Source organism: Camellia sinensis, chromosome 9 (assembly GCF_055761805.1).
Source record: "Camellia sinensis isolate YWXY chromosome 9, ASM5576180v1, whole genome shotgun sequence".
NCBI classification, from domain to species: domain Eukaryota; kingdom Viridiplantae; phylum Streptophyta; class Magnoliopsida; order Ericales; family Theaceae; genus Camellia; species Camellia sinensis.
In genome coordinates this window covers 142,719,566-142,735,940 of record NC_138969.1, presented here as the reverse complement: position 1 = coordinate 142,735,940, position 16,375 = coordinate 142,719,566, and the positions used below count along the sequence as shown (strand labels likewise).

The window sequence follows — 16,375 nt, the reverse complement described above, 5'->3', positions numbered from 1 at the left end:
TTTTAGTTAGAGAACCTTCACCAATGTAGATATTTGTTATATTGAGCTAACTCATTGTGTTGGGTTATTGAGTTGGCTCAAATTCTGGAAACTTTACAAGTTGGCAAGTTGTTGTTTTAGAAGCTGAAGTTGCAGCATCAACTTGCAAGCAAGTTAGCAAGTTGATGCCTTGGTAAAGTACCCTTTGCCTCCCAAATTGGCAATATAAATAGGGATGAAAGTAGTGTACAAAATCATTGCAAGTAAGTGAGTAATCAGAGTGTGAGAGAGTGTGAGTTAAGTTTGAGAATGCTACCTCCTCCTCCTCCTCCCCCTCCATTTGTATTCTTGTTTTGTAATTTCTTCCTCCATTTAGTGAAATTCACTCTCATGACCATAAGCGCATTGTCAAACCACATAAATCTTGCTTGTTTTGTATGTGGGTGTGTTATTGGTGCTTGTTTCTAACTCCTAGGCACAACAAGTTGCACAGGTCACAAATATTAATAGAAAAAAAAGGAAAAAATATATCATGAAAGGAAAAAATGGAAAGACAAATGAAAGAGTGATTCATAGAATGATTCGTAAGGGAGGAAAAAAATCAAAAGAACAACAAAATAATAACCAAGAGAAATATACAGGAAGAAACTCATTTGGAATCAAAATGATTGTTTGTCATTTCAACAGTCTTTCATATACTTTGCAAGTGATTTCCAACTAGACATTGTTCAGCATCAACTCTTTAAGAAATAACCCAACCTAAGGTTTAGCCCTTCATCATCGAATCACTATATGGCCTTGAAAATCAAAATAATTGAAATGAGAGAAGGCATTTTGGGAGAGGAGCGTGGGTTATTGGGGCGATGATATTTCATATCTGAAAGGAGCAAAAGGGTAAGGAAGGAGGGTTAGAGATTGTGAGAGAATATACAGAAAAAGAGAGTCAAAATTAGAGGGAGAGAGGGAGAGAGAGAGAGGGGGGGTATATGACGGCAAGAGAAGGAGAGGAAAAGACATAGAGAGACAAAAGTTAATGAGAGAGAGTGAGAAAATGAAGAGACATAGAGAGAGTAGTGAAAATGAGAGAGAGAGTCTTAGGAAATAAAGAGACCTTAATGGAATGTGCAATGTCTTTAGAAATAGGAAATGCGGTCACTATTGTGTTAGAGGCACAGTAATGATTGTTGTACCTCAATTTGAGGTATATTATGGACTTATTTTTATGATCCGAACATTTTGTAGGGTTTGTTGAGTACTTCATGCCTACCAAAAATCATATTAATCGGATATTAATAACTATATGATCGAATTGCATTTGTTTATGCTATTTCTCAAAAGAAAAACTAATTGTTTACTTTTTTTGGTTATCGATCATATAGTTATTGATATTTGATTAATATGATTTTTGGTAGGCATGAAGTACTCAACAAACCATACAAATTACAGTTCAGATCATAAAAATAAGCCCATAATATACCTCAAATTGAGGCATAACAATCACTATTGTGCCTTTAGCACAGTAGTGACCCCATTTCCTTACAAATAATGGCTGAGAATTGTTGGAAATTGGAACACATGGTAGTGTTGTCAGGTCATAATAGCTTGGGACAAGATATTTTAGTTTAATTAATTAATAAACATAAAATAGATTAATTTATGAGTAATTATTGGTTGTTTTTGGTGTACGGTTTTGTCATGACCCGAACCTACCCCTATGGGTTAAGGCCACAACCGGCCAGTAATCATGAGATTACCTACGGCCTCAAACTAAATAAGACAAAACTCATCAGAGTAAAGGGGCCAAATCGGAAGCAAATTTAAAACTTTGCCCATGGAGCCGTGCTTATATGCACATCATAACGTTCCATACAGACATATGTTAATAACTCACAACAAAAAGTATAGTAACATGAAGTTCTATACAGACAAGAACATCCAAATCTAAGTCAGCCAAAACAAAGCTATATACAGACGTACACCAAAGTCCTTGCCAACATGACAAAATAATAGAGAATGGCAGAAGGGCGAAGACGTGTCTCGTACGTGAGATGCAAGGGCTGACTCTTCAAACCCTTAGTTGTCCCATACAGACTTCAGTGGGGTTGGGTTTGGACTTTTCCTGGCTCACCTACAAACATATGAATGAGCGTGAACGAAAGCCCAGTGAATAATATCAAATAAGGAATATACATTAGACCAATATACATCAAACGGCCTTGGGCCCAATTTACATTTCTACAAATACATACATACATAGACATATGTAAGTTAAGTAACTGCGGTTCTAAACACATCATACGGCCTCAGGCCCAATTCATTAGCGTCAAACTGTTATTCCTGTCAAACTGTCATTCGTGTCAAACTGTTATTCGTGTCAAACTGGTCTTTGGCCTTTTCAAACTTCCATATCAAACTGGCCTTTAGGCCTTTCAAACTTCCATATCAAACTGGCCTTTTAGGCCTTTCAAACTTTCATATCAAACTGGCCTTTTAGGTTTTTCAAACTTTCATTTGTGTCAAAACAGCCTTTGGCCCAATCATTTATGTCAATCGGCCTTCGGCCCAATCATTCATGTCAATCGGCCTTCGGCCCAATCATTTATGTCAATCGACCTTCCGCCCAATCATTTATGTCAAAACGGCCTTCGGCCTAATCATTTATATCAATCGGCCTTCGGCCCAATCATTCATGTCAATCGGCCTTCGGCCCAATCATTCATGTCAAAACGACCTTCGGCCCAATCATTTATGTCAATCGGCCTTCGGCCCAATCATTTATGTCAAAACGGCCTTCGGCCCAATCATTTATGTCAATCATCCTTCGGTCCAATCATTTATGTCAAAACGGCCTTTGGCCCAATCATTTATGTCAATCGGCCTTTGGCCCAATCATTTATGTCATTCGACTGTCCATAATTCAAACTAGCAAACTTGTAAGGAAATAAAAAATTGGACAATTGACAAACTTCAAAATATCGATATTACTCACAGTGATCGGTTGGTTGATTTGCCCTGGAGCTCGACCCTACACATCACATAACACATATGGGTCACAACCGATTCAATCCGTTCTTAATTCACATATTCCTCTCTAGGCTTAATTCTTATTCTTCTAACTCATTTACAATGCTTAATGCATGCCTAAGAGTGCTTGCAAGTGAAAGAGAACAGAAAACGAAACACAGAACGATCATACAAAATTTTCAGAAACAGGGTCCCCGCTCGAGCGTGGGCTTCCCCGCTCGAGCAGACCGAAGAGGCCTGCAAAAGTACTGGATGCATCAAATTTACGCTCGAGCGTGAGTTCTGGCACTCGAGCGGAAGGCCTCTCTACATGGCTTCCCGCTCGAGTGTCAACTTATCCGCTCGAGCGGACACCATGTCTGCAAAAAATGCTGGGAGCCCAATTTTCACGCTCGAGCGGCAGTTTCCTCGCTCGAGCGGGCACCAAACTTTCTGGGTTTTCCAGAACTGTTATTGAGCTTCAAATACACATTCAAGCTGGTATTTCTTGCATTTCACAGCCCATAACTCTCATATACATATACCAACATGATATAAACACCAAATTACAACTTATTGAAGCCCAATTCCCATGAATCAATCACATGCAAACCCAAATTATACCAAACTTACTTCCAATACATTAAATTCATGCATTTAAGCTTCATATCCTCATCAATCATGCATGCATGTCAATTCTTGACCCTGTTTCTATTTCAAATGGTACAAATGGCGCTCCAAATCATGAAGCTACACAAAACTACCCATGCATGTAAGGTTTGATGCTCCATTCTTCATATTTAACATGCTACATGCTAGAACACCCAAAATTGTAACAATTATGCACATTCATGTTCATTTTAACTTCAAATTCAACTCAATCTTAGCCATGAGCTACCATACCACTTAATTTCACGAAATTGCAAACTTAACTCATGAATTTATGCTCAAATACTCACCATGGAGCTTCCATCTTCACAAATCCTTGTTAATTCTTGAGTGTAGTTTCCCAATCCACAATCTTTGAGTCAAAATGCACAATTCTCCCTCTTTCTCTCTCTAGAATCGGCACACTCTCTCTCTAGAGAGCAAATTCAGATTTTGAGTTCACAAAAATGAGGGACTTAAGTGTATATTAGCCTATTTATAGGCTTGCTTAATCACATTGATTAAGTTTAAGTGGTGGCACTCTAATTAACCATTCTGAACCTAATTATTTTGATCTGAGTCAATTTCTAATTAAATTTCACCGCAGGCTCTAAAAATTACGCTAATCACAATGGCGTAATCAATTTCGGGTTCTGTGGCCGATAAGGCCTTCAATTTAAATTCCGAAGCAGATAGTCCAACAGATATTCTTATGGTGGACAGATAGAAATTTAAAACCACATATATTCATATAAATGGCACTCAAAATCATAACAAACACATAATCATATGCATAAGGAGGATAAATTAGCATAATACGGAATAGGGGTATCACAGGTTTCGTGGTGTTTTAGGGGTGTTATGATTGGTGGATAAGGTGAAATCCATTATTTTGTGTTGGGTGATTGAGAAACGTGAGGAGATATAGTGTATGATGATTAGTAAATAGTATGAACATGTGCGCTCTAGGAACACTTACTAATTTTTCCTAATTTAGCCAACAAGACGAAATGTCACATTCGAACCATAATCATTTCGTTTTTTCTCTCACAACCATCAAATCAACTACCAAAAAGTCAAAATGTATCACAAATACAACTATTTTAGCCAGACTAAAATAACAAAAAGACAAAAAAAGGTCAGGCTAATTTAGTTCAATCCAAACAAAGGCTAAAGATGATGTGTCAACATGGAAAGCCAACAGAGCTACGACAGGTATGCAACTTTCTTTAATAATTATCAGTCAGATCGGTTTTTGTCGATTGTAAGGTTGATCAAGCCGTTGCTCGTCTGAAAAAGCAGCTACAACTGACCTCTCCTTTCAACGAAATCACTATGTTTTTTTTCATTTCGAATTAATCGATTTGGGCAGGTGATTCAGATTTTCGTACTATGATCAATGAGAGAGTACAACTGCAAGAACTAGGAAACGAAACCAAAAAACAAAAAAGACCCAATCTTAATTAAATGGGTAAATTACACTAACCTCCTCTCAACATTGAAGAAAATACAACCTTTATAGTTTTAATAAAATTACACAGACTTCTCTTACAATAAGATTAATAAAGTGACTAAAAACTAACGTTTTCTCTTTGAACCACAAAAAGAAAATTTTTGATGCAATAGAAACTTGGTTCATCAATCAAAACTAATGTTGATAGTGTGAAAACATAAGAATAAACAGAATAAATTATACATTTTAGTATAAAAAAGATGAAAATATAATTTTTCAATCATATCACTAACAAAATAATGATGAAAAAAAGTTAAGTGTTACGCTAATTAAAATATTAAGAAAAATCAATGTGATTATGTCAAAATTATAGAACTTTTATATTTTTTTTTTTTCAAAACTCAAAAAAAAAAAATTAGTGTAATTTACCCTAATTAAAGGTTAACTAGGAATAACCTTGTGGATTGGATGGTGTAGTTGAATCGGTAGATGCATCAACATTTATTTGGTCGCCCATGTAGGTAGATCATCTATTAAAAAAATAAATTGATTTGATAATGATAGTCACATTATTGTATTATATTTTTATTAAAAAAAATTGACAATTTATTTTGTCACTACAACGTATAAGAGTTTTAGGAACCAAACTTTTTTATCCCTAAAAGTAATTTGTTGTAAAAAATATTTACAGACCAATTCTTGTGATCGTGAGTATAGTCGCTAAAAATCTTTCCAAAAAGTAATAAATAGGACTTTTAGAAATGATTTTGAAAGTTTCGCTAATAAATGCAATTTTAGGAACAAAAAATTTGGTCTCGAAAAGTTTTTTTTTTTTTTGTAAGAAATATTTTGTTCCCAAAAGGATAATAATTCATCACCATTGTCCAAATATCGTCACTACAAATATAATGACACTTTCGGCAACAAAAATATTTTGATCCTAAACAGTGATTTTGTCCCTAAATTTTTATCTCTAAAACTTTAATTTGTTGTCTATTATTCTGAAAACAAATATGTTGAAATTATGTGGTTACAAAAATCATATCAACATAATATTTTACAATAATGATCTATGTGTAGTAACTCACAAAGTGAACGATTTACATCGAAGTGAAACCTATGATGAGAATTACAACTAATTGTAGGGTTGTGATTTTTTGTCTGTTGTTATTTGATTGAGGTTGTGTCTGTAATTTTATGGTTACTGCTCAGTAAGGAGCTGGTGGATGAACAAACGACAAGGTTTATGGGTGCTGCTGTTGTTGATGTTTTTGTTGCTGGAATAAAGGTGGAGCTAGTTTAGATGCAGGGCACTTGTAGTGAATTGAAGAAGTTTGCAATGCAGATGTGCTTTACTTTGATCCTATTGATGAGATGCTTTGTAGATGATTGGGTGATCTAGGGGGTGTATTTAAAGAGAATCTGTATTATATTCCTTTTGTATTCAATCAAAATGAGTATTGCAATGATGATAGTCCTATTTATAAAAATCTAATACTCTCTATTGAACCTAGCCATGACTACTTAACTTGACTCTAACTACTTAACCAAACTATAGTTAACCTCTAACAAACTAACAACTCAATTACAACTTGCTTTAGATTACACACGTGCCTGATATTGCTGTGGCCTTGTAGTTGATGTTGCCTCAGCTGCAACTGCTGTAGAATTTCGTGCCTCAAATGCATGTATATTCTTTTGCTTTTGTGTCCTATGTTTTTTTGTTTTCGTTTGTCTTGTTCCCGTTTCAGTTGGTCCCTCACCAACATGTCAGTGTGGTGCTAGAAGATGATTAGATTTATCGATACCAACCTAGTTAAACTTGATTAAGCCTTGTTGTCATACTTTTTACGCTCATTTTTTTATTATTATTATGTATGATTATTCTCTTTATACTTTGACATCTTCATCAATAAAGTTTTATTTTTCTAATAAAAGAAAAACACAATCCCAAATGCACCATATAGTCCACTTCAGCGGATGGGCTGACAAGCTTAATCCTATATCTAACTTAAGTGGGGGTCAAGGATATTTTGTGCCACACTCTTTTGTGTCCTTGTCTCAAAACACCCTATTCATGTATCTCCTTGATGCTAATAGTGTGGTAGAGAGGGAGGCAAGAAAGAGAGAGAGAGAGAGAGAGAGAGAGAGACGGGGGAGTGGAATAGTAGATCTAGTTCCGTCACAGTAGAAAAAAAAAATTACATAACAATAATAACATAAATTTGATATCAATAACACGAGAATGACCAAATTTTCTAAATAAATCCAACCATCCAAGACTAGTTCTAACGCAATGGTAACACAAGATTTTATGATAAATAAAATAGAATAAGAAAATATGATCATTAAAGCATTATTGATTGTGTACTGACATGAAAATTAAGGGGCACGTTAGTGCAAAAATCGAATATTGTAATTAGTGCATAATTTGCCGAATGAATATATTGTGGCATTATTTACATGGTGCTCTCAATTAATAACAAATCAAAATATTTTATGAGTGAGACAAGGTTTTATTTTTATTTTTTTTTATCAACATGAGTCAGATAATGTTGACTTACCTTTGTTTGGTAGATTGGAGATGAGGGATGACCGATCTATTATATTTTGTGATTCCTCATTTATCAAAACACCACATTAAAACAAGGGTTAACTGCTAAAATTTCCATTCATATGGGGACATATGTTATCTGGTCTATGGTATAATGTTTTTTTGATGATAAGGACACACATTGAACAGTATCAGTGCTGAAAAAATTGTCGAAAAATAGCCAAAAACGTTATCGAAAAGTCACCAATAGCTTGTAGTAGTTGATGGCGGTAAGGTGAACACATAAGTGACATTGGACATATAAGTGAATAGATAAGTGGCACATGTACAGATAGGCGACATTTGAACAGATAGACACATAGGTAATCTTTGAATATAAAGTGTACTCTTGGATAAATAATGTCCTTTTAACCAAAAAAGATTTAAACTTAGGCCTATTGACTCAAAATTTTCAAAAATAAGCTTCTGCGTGAGTGTGTTTAAAACAATACCACTTGAAGTCCAATGCTAGATGTTAAAGTCCAATGCTAGATGTGATGTCCAACAAAGATTGGGTCAAGATTAATCGATAAGTGTGTGGTATTGTCCGATTATGTCTTGCAAAGGATTAGAAGTACTGTGTGATGAAGAAGACGAATGCTAAAAATCCATAGAAGAAGTTGGAGGATAAACACATGGCGAAAAGCATTGAATATCAATTGTACTTGAAGAAGAAGCTTTTTTGGTTCCAGTAGAGAGAAGGTATTTCAATGTCCAAACACTTGAATGACTTTAATAAAATTCTTCTTGATCTACTCAATTTGAATGTCGAAATCGATGATGACGATTGGGCTTTGCTCTTGTTGAATTCCTTGCCCGATACATATGAGCACTTGATTACCACAATGTTATATAGGAACAAAGTGATCAAATTTGATGATGTATCTAATACTTTGATCAACAATGAGTACCGAAAGAAGGACAAACAGGCCCATCAAGACACATCTAGTGAAGCCTTACATGTTAAGGGGAGATCGAAAAAGAAGCAATCTGCGAAAGGATGTGCAAAATCCCTCTCCAACTCAAGAGGACCGTCAACCAAAGGAAGAACTACTAAAGATAAGTGTGCCTTTTGTCTCGAAAAAGGGCATTGGAAGATTGATTGTACAAAATTGCAAGACTAAAGGACTTCTAAAGCCAATGTTGCTCAAGGTGATGATTATGATTTAGATATTGCTTTGACTAGTTTATCACTTGTTTTCCATTCTAATGAGTGGATTTTAGATTCGGGGTATACCTATCATATGTGTCCCAATCGAGATTGGTTTTCTAACTCTGCAAAGTGATAAGGTGGAACAGTTCTTATAGGCAATGACAACACCTGTAAGACAATGGAGATAGGAAGCATTTGACTGAAATTGCATGATAGAATAGTTTGAATCTTGATAGAGGTACGTTATGTATTGGAATTAAAGAAGAATCTCATCTCATTGGGCACTCTAGATTCCAAGGGTTTCAAAATTACCATGAAAGATTAAGCTCTCAAAGTGGTATTGGGGGCATAGGTCATGATGAGAGGCAACAAGAAGAATAATTTGTACCTTTTGTAGGGGAGTACAGTCATGGGTGGAGCAGCCCCCAGTTGCGAGAAACTTGAAGAGGTTGACACATATTGCACTAGGCTTTGGCACATGTGCTTGGGACATGTCGGTGAGAAGGCTTGGCAACACAAGGTCTACTAAAAGGGGCTAAAACTTGTAAGTTAGCGTTTGCGAGCATTGTGTCATCAAAAAGAAGACTAGAGTCAAGCTTAAGACAACAGCTTGTCTTACGCGAGGAACACTTGATTATGTTCATATTGATGTATGGGAGCCTACATGAGTTGCATCATTAAGAGGTAAGCACTAGTTTGTTACTTTTAATACTCCACTAGCTCCATATTTTAAGCCTAATGCTTCATTATCCCCTTACAGTGATAAGGAACAAGAGTACACGGCCTAAATTTCATATGCTAGTTTTATTGGTAGCCTTATGTATGCTATGGTGTGCATAAGGCTTAATATCTCATGTGTTGTTAGTATGGTGAGCCGATGCATGCATGACCTTGGAAAGAAGCATTGCCAAGGAGCAAAGTGGATTGTATCATATATTCTAGGGACCATAGACCTTAGCTTGAAGTTCAAGAGAGGAAGCATAGTGACTCATGCTATTGTGGGCTTTGTTGATTCAGACTACACAGGAGATCTTGATAAATGTCATTCTAGTACTGGTTATGTGTTCAGGAGGACCAGTTAGTTGTTGATCATCTTTGCAGTCAACAGTTGCAGTTTCAATGACGAAGGCTGAATATATGGCTGTGGCAGAAGCCACAAATGAGGCCATTTGGTTACAAGGATTGACAACAAATCTAGGCATTGAGCAAGAACATGTTATTATCTATTGTGATAGTAGGGGTGCAATTCACTTTGCAAAAATTAGGTGCATCATTCTCAGATGAATCATACCGATGTTCGATTCCACTTTGTTCGTGAGATTATGGAAGAATGAGAGATGCTACTTCAGAAGATTGGTACAGCAGGCAATCCAACAGATGCTACATCAGAAGATTGGTACACTGTTTTGCCTTAATCCACTTGGATCATGTTTGAGCATCTTCGGGTGCATGTGCCTTAGGGCTTAACTTGGAGGCAATCCCAGATTTTGTGGTGCGTCTTCTATGTTTAAGTCTCTCTCTCTCTCTCTCTATATATATATATATATATACATTCTCTATATTTGTTCTAGCTCTTGTTCTCAATATTCATAGACATCATCAATCTTTGATGTGGTTGAGTGTTCTAGTCACTTTCCGCACAACAAATTGGTATCAAAGTCTGGATAACGATCTAGGCTTTGTTCATTTGCTTCTGTTGAAGTTTGTATCATTGGTGGTTCTTGAAGATTGAATAGAATATTGTCAAAGAGAACTCTTCTATCAATTTTAAGGGGAAACTTGAAGATGATGATTCTAGATCTCATCTTTTTTGGGAGGTAAGCTTTTGATATATTGCTTGTGACTTTCCTCATTGTTTTTTTGATCTTCCCTTTGGATATCAAATTTGTTTGCATAGGCCTTTTGATTTGGTGAAGATAGATCATTTGGAGACTCAGTTGAGTCACTAAGACTGTTGATGAATTCTAAACTTTGGTTATGAAGTTTGCTCAATACTTCAAAAAATTTGGCTCTTTCATTATTGTTTGAAGTTTGTTTTGGTGCTTTGGAATTTGGTTATAGCTTGTTTGCATCAATAGTCTATTTGGTTTGTTTGGTTGACTCCTTGTTTTGATTTTCTCAAAATTTGCTCGACTCTCTTATTCGATTGTTATTCATTGGGCTCTCTTGTTTTGGTTCAAGCTTGATGCGAGCAAATTGATTATTGCTTGTGGAGTTGCTTGGATGAAGAATTTGAAGCTTCCATTGATTTTGGATTGGTCTTCTTAGCATTGGTTTATGTGGTTTGTTTGTGTTGTTCACCATAGTTTTATATAAGACAACTTGTTTTATTTGGCGCCTTTGTTTTGCTTTTCAAATTTAAGAACTTGGCACCATGGTAAAGTTTGAAGTTTGGTTTGGGATTGCATAAAATTAGAAGAGCTAGCTTGTTTTGTTCTGCAATTTGTTTAGATGGCTCGATGTGTCTTGAGTACTTCTTTGATTCTGCTATTTCGTTTTGCTTAGCCTAATTCAATTTAAGTGCCCATATTTGGGTTCGGTGTAGCAGAATTTGTTTAGTTTGATTTTGATTATTGGGTATCTCACCTAGATGGATTCTTGTTTGTCTTGGTTCAGCTTTTGTTTCAATGCAACAGCTAAAAATCTCACCAAGGTGGCAATTTGTTTGTTGGTTGGCTCGTTGTAGCTCGACATGTCGCCATGGTGGATATTTGTTGGATTATTAGCCCAATGTCCACTCTCAATATGATTTGGATTTGAAATTCTATTTCCTAATTGGAAGAGGATTTGCGAGCAGTCAAATATTGACTTGGTTGTTACTCCCATATTAGTTTGAATTAGTGAGAGACCTATTTGACTTAGTTTGTACTTTCTAAAGTTTTGAATTTAGGGTTTCCTAATTGGTTTTGGATTAAAAAGAAACCTATTTTGTTTTAGGAAGACTTCGTTGACTATAAATAGATAGAGACTCTCAATCATTCAGTCAAACTTTTTAGTTCCTTGGACCTCCCAAAGGAGTTTTGTTGGCAGGCCTTCAAGTCTTTGGTACGGCCCTTGGTCACTTGGTGCCTCTTGGTTGACACTTTAGTTTCAAGAAATACATGGGTTTTGGTGAAAGATCAGAGAAACACCATTGTAGCTCTTTATGCATTCAATCTAGTTTGATAATAAAACTAGTATTTATGGGATTGCTCGTAGAGATAGGTGTAGACACCCATTTTGACCGGCTCTAAGACTTGGGCACCCTTTTCTAAGAACCTAATGATGAAAATCAAAACGCGTTTGAAAGAGGAAATCTCAAGTTTGAAAGCAGATTTCTCTAGCAGAAAGCTCGAGTTTGAAAGCGGATCCTAACCTTTTTCACCCGTTTTGACAAAATGTTGTCAGACCTTTAAAAACATTTTTTTAAAATGATTTTTTTGTTGTGCATAAATTCGATACATTTCCATGATGTTTAAGCTCATCTTTTCAATCAAAATATTGTGATTTTTGTTAAACCGAGCAAAAACAAAGTGGAAATGAATGGAAAATAGGAGAATCCTCTTGAAAAACCTTCTTTTCCCTACAATTTATCTCAGCTAGACAAAATTTAGTCCAGTTGTAAAACTTTTATGCCTGGTCGACCATATCCTGGCTGGCCGACCATAAAAGAGAAGGTCGAACATCTTTTGGCTGGCCGTACAAAATTGTCGAGAAACAATGGTGTTTCTAATAAATTTATCGATGCATGTTAGGTTGCCACCTTCATAATTTTTGAGCAAATTACAGACCAAGTAACCTTCAGCCTATAAATTCACCTCTCTTTCACTAGTTGGGAAGGAGAGAGGTTTTACAAAGGCATAGAGACACTCCTCTTTGATCTCAAAACCTTTTGGGACCTTCAAATTTTCTCTCAATACTTAAACCTATAGATACACCATTGGAGCTTGAAGCTTAAAGCAACTTTTTGCTGGGAATTCAAGTCTAATCCTAGAAGCTTGAGTGTGCTTGGAAGAGGGTTTGCTAATCAAGAAGCCTTTCTTCATCACTTGAAGTAAGTTCTTCAACTTTCTTTGCACTTTCTCTTCTATTTTCTCTCATTTTCTCTCTTGCCAAACACTTTGAAATATTGAATTTAATCGTTTAATATGTGAATGGGCATTGTAGATAGTGGAAGGGATGAGCCACCCCTCCATAGGATTGGTTAGATTGTTTGAATTCTAGTTTTTCTTACACTTTCTCTCTCATTTTCTCACCTCTCAAACACTCTAGATTCTGATTTAGATTAGTTTTAGACTTGTATAGAGGGTTCTAGTCCTGCCCTATGTTTTATGTTCACAATTCTCTTGTTTGCTTTCATTTTCTTTCATTTTCCATCACTTTCTCACTAATTTTCTCATCATCCAAACAAGTTTAATTACATGATTCAATCCATGTTCACAAAGAATTTGGGTTGCTTTGTGAAATTAATTGGGTGATTTATAGGTCTAAATTGGTGGTTAGAGATTTATAGATTCTATTTTCTTTCACTTTCTCTTATTTACTCTCATGTTCTCTCTACTTTCTTGGAAGCTAAACATGGTTTCCACCTAGAAGTGACTTGTAATATACTATCTCCATCTACTTGTAACATGGATTTGGCTATCTATTTACTCTTTTCCGTGAAAGATGATGTAGATTCATATTCACTTCTTTGATTTGCTTCTTGTTTAGCTTCAATTTTATGTATTTTTCTTCTATGATTATCCTTGATTTTTCATATCTTTGATGAGCAAGGAAGTCTATCATCTCATCCCTTGTTCTATGATGAGTATGGTAGCTCTCATCATTGTTTTGCTTCTATGATCATCATGTGATCTTCTATATCCATTGGTGATTGAGGAAGATCATCATCTCATCTCTTCCATGATGAGAATGGTGGATTTGATTCATTTTCATTCTTTATTTGTTTGTTTCTATGATCATCATATAGTATCATGTGATGTTTGGTAGCTTTTCTTGTGTTTTATTTTATAGCTTTGTTAATATAGTTAGCTTCCATTATCTTTGCCATTTTGCTCTCCATTAGTATAAATGTATGTATATCCATCTCATCTCTTACTATCCCTTTTATTTAGACCTTTTTATATTCTTGGCATCATATTTTTCTTTATTCATCATTTACTCATATTTTGCATCCATTTTTCATGCATAAGGCTTGGTTCGTTCTATCTCTCTTCTCTTTATCTTTTATGTGATTATATGCACTACCCCATGTCTTGAGATGGTTCATATATCACATGTTAGTAGCCAAGTCTTTAGTTTTATTTTTTGTGTGTTGCATTAGTTTCTTTGCATCTAAGATCATGCATATTTTTCTAATCTTTTTTGCTTAACATGGTGCGAAGGAGTACTAGGTGAGGTTATTTTATCTTTGCATCCCAACTGTGTGTTTTCTTTACTATGTCTAGCGTTCTTATCATGCGGCTACTTGCTTACTTGATATATCTCTATGGATGCCAGCGGATGGAGATTATTTCACTTAAGTTAGGATGATATTGATTTCCATGCATGTGGACTCATCTTTTCTTTGAGTTGCACTTTTTCAAACTCTTTTCTTAAAGAATGAAATCAAAGCATTCCAAAGTAAGTGATTTAGTCTATATTTGTTTGTTTCACATAGCAATTTTAGCATTAATAATCGAAATAAGAGCATATATCGGTAATAAATCTCATATCTAGAATTAATAAAGGCCAATATTTGATCAGGTGAGTAGGGGTGCTCAATTCATGGCCTTTCCCCCCTCATACCTAAGTTCCTAAGTCGAGACACTATGGTTACGATAGACAGTAGCCTTTTGCACGAGTCATGGATTTTCTAGTTTTCTCAAAAGATTAGGTGGCGACTCTGAGTTTGGTGATGTAGTCCATTTTTGGCATTTCTTGTGATTAGTATATTTTCTATGGATTTTCCAGATTTGGACTCTCATTATGTTTCACATTGCACTTGTGGAACCAGACCTAGAGGGTTCTAATTGTTAGGCGCACTCAGACCCCCCCTCCTAGGAGATCCCACAGTAGGCTTTGCCGAACTATGTAAATTATTAGTGTCTTGTATGTTTAATTATCTCTCTCTCTCTCTCTCTCTCTCTCTCTCAATCTCTCTCTACATTCTCTAATACTTGTTCTAGTTATTGTTTTTGTTCTTAATATGCATAGCCATCATCAACCTTTAGTGTGGTTGAGTGTTCTAGTTGCTCTCCAACAACACTAGATAATAATTTTTAAAATAAGAGACTTACTTTGAGTGAAGAAAAGCGATGAGTAAGTGAACCACAAAGCTGTCGCAAGCTGATTCCTCCATGGGCCTTCAAATTCTGGATTTGATTGGCGCTCCAAAAGCCAAACTATGAAGACAGTGTAGAACAAGATTACACTAGTAAATACCCACATTTCCTTGGTGAATGGCCTCAAGAACATCCATGCTTTCTGAGCTTCAGGCTTTGCTGTAACTATCATAGTTAGTCGTGACTCTATAAATGGTTGAGTGAATTCCACATACTTTGATCGATTGGCCAATATTGTTATATCGCCAATGGCAGCATCAAAAGTCTTCAATATTGTTCCATTCCATACATAGTCAACAACATAAAGCTATTATCGCATTCAATTCAATAAAGAAAGACAAATGCTAAAGAAACTTAGATGTTTATATATGATGCTTTAAGGAACCTAGTTATTAAGCAATGATGATTGTCTTTGCATATGATTAGCTTGAGTTCATTTGCCTACTTAATTGGGATATGATCTTTAATTAATGTTATTTTTCGACTTAACTTTTTTCTTTTCCTTTTCCTTTTTTTTTTGGGTACGGTCTTCTTGATGTAATGTGTTTGTACACATTGTATTTTTTATTTGCATCAATGGATCTTTTTTTGTCAGATCAAAAATAAATAAATAACTATTAAAAGAAGTTAAAAAGGAAGTGTAATTAGTGAAAAGTTTTTTGAAATAGGAGAAAAATATCTCACAACCTTTAATGTTTATCTTTATTTGAAATAAGAGCCAACAAATAATATGAACATAAAATGAAAAAGTTCTCAAGCATATCAATATAAGTAGGATTCTCTTAAGTCACTAAAGTGCAGTGGACAGTCCAAGCCTACTACGGGCATGCTCTAATACTATGTTTTGTTTATCTTTTAGCCACTTATGTGTAGATTAATGGGGGGAGGGGAATTTGAACTGCTAATCGTATCCATATGATTTCATTAACTTAATCTTCATAAAAATAAATGGTCAATTTTCAAAATTATACTTGTTGTCTATTAAAAAAATGATAAAATTATGTAGTTACTAGTATATGAGATACGAGATCAACAGGTCTGAAAAATAAACAGGCCAAATCATTGAAGTGAGATATATAATAAACCTTCTTTATAAACTAGATAGTTTGTCTAGTCTACTTTAGTAAACTAGAAAGAAATCTTAATCTATCCATAATTATCTTGCATCACTTAACAAAAACATTTGGTACATTTAAATTTGTTTGTGTTGTGTGCATCATATGATCACTTAGAAAGAGACT

The 16,375-nt window shown here is 35.2% G+C and overlaps 1 protein-coding gene across 5 annotated transcripts in view; it reads right to left on the bottom strand.

Annotated features, from left to right (window-relative positions):
• Positions 1–307: 307 nt before the first annotated feature.
• LOC114290289 (glutamate receptor 2.2) overlaps positions 308–16,375 on the bottom strand; it is a 29,571-nt gene continuing 13,503 nt past the window's right edge. The window contains exons 3-5 of one of the 5 annotated variants that reach the window (XM_082887737.1): positions 15,090–15,399; positions 2,969–3,004; positions 1,644–2,107 (exon numbers count right to left, since the gene is read on the bottom strand). In XM_082887737.1, the coding sequence (XP_082743863.1) occupies positions 2,073–2,107; positions 2,969–3,004; positions 15,090–15,399 (381 nt within the window). In that variant the 3' untranslated portion in view covers positions 1,644–2,072. Of the gene's footprint in view, positions 451–1,643; positions 2,108–2,968; positions 3,005–15,089; positions 15,400–16,375 lie in introns of those variants that run through there. The other 4 variants (XM_082887740.1, XM_082887739.1, XM_082887738.1 and 1 more) reach the window with 4 other exon arrangements.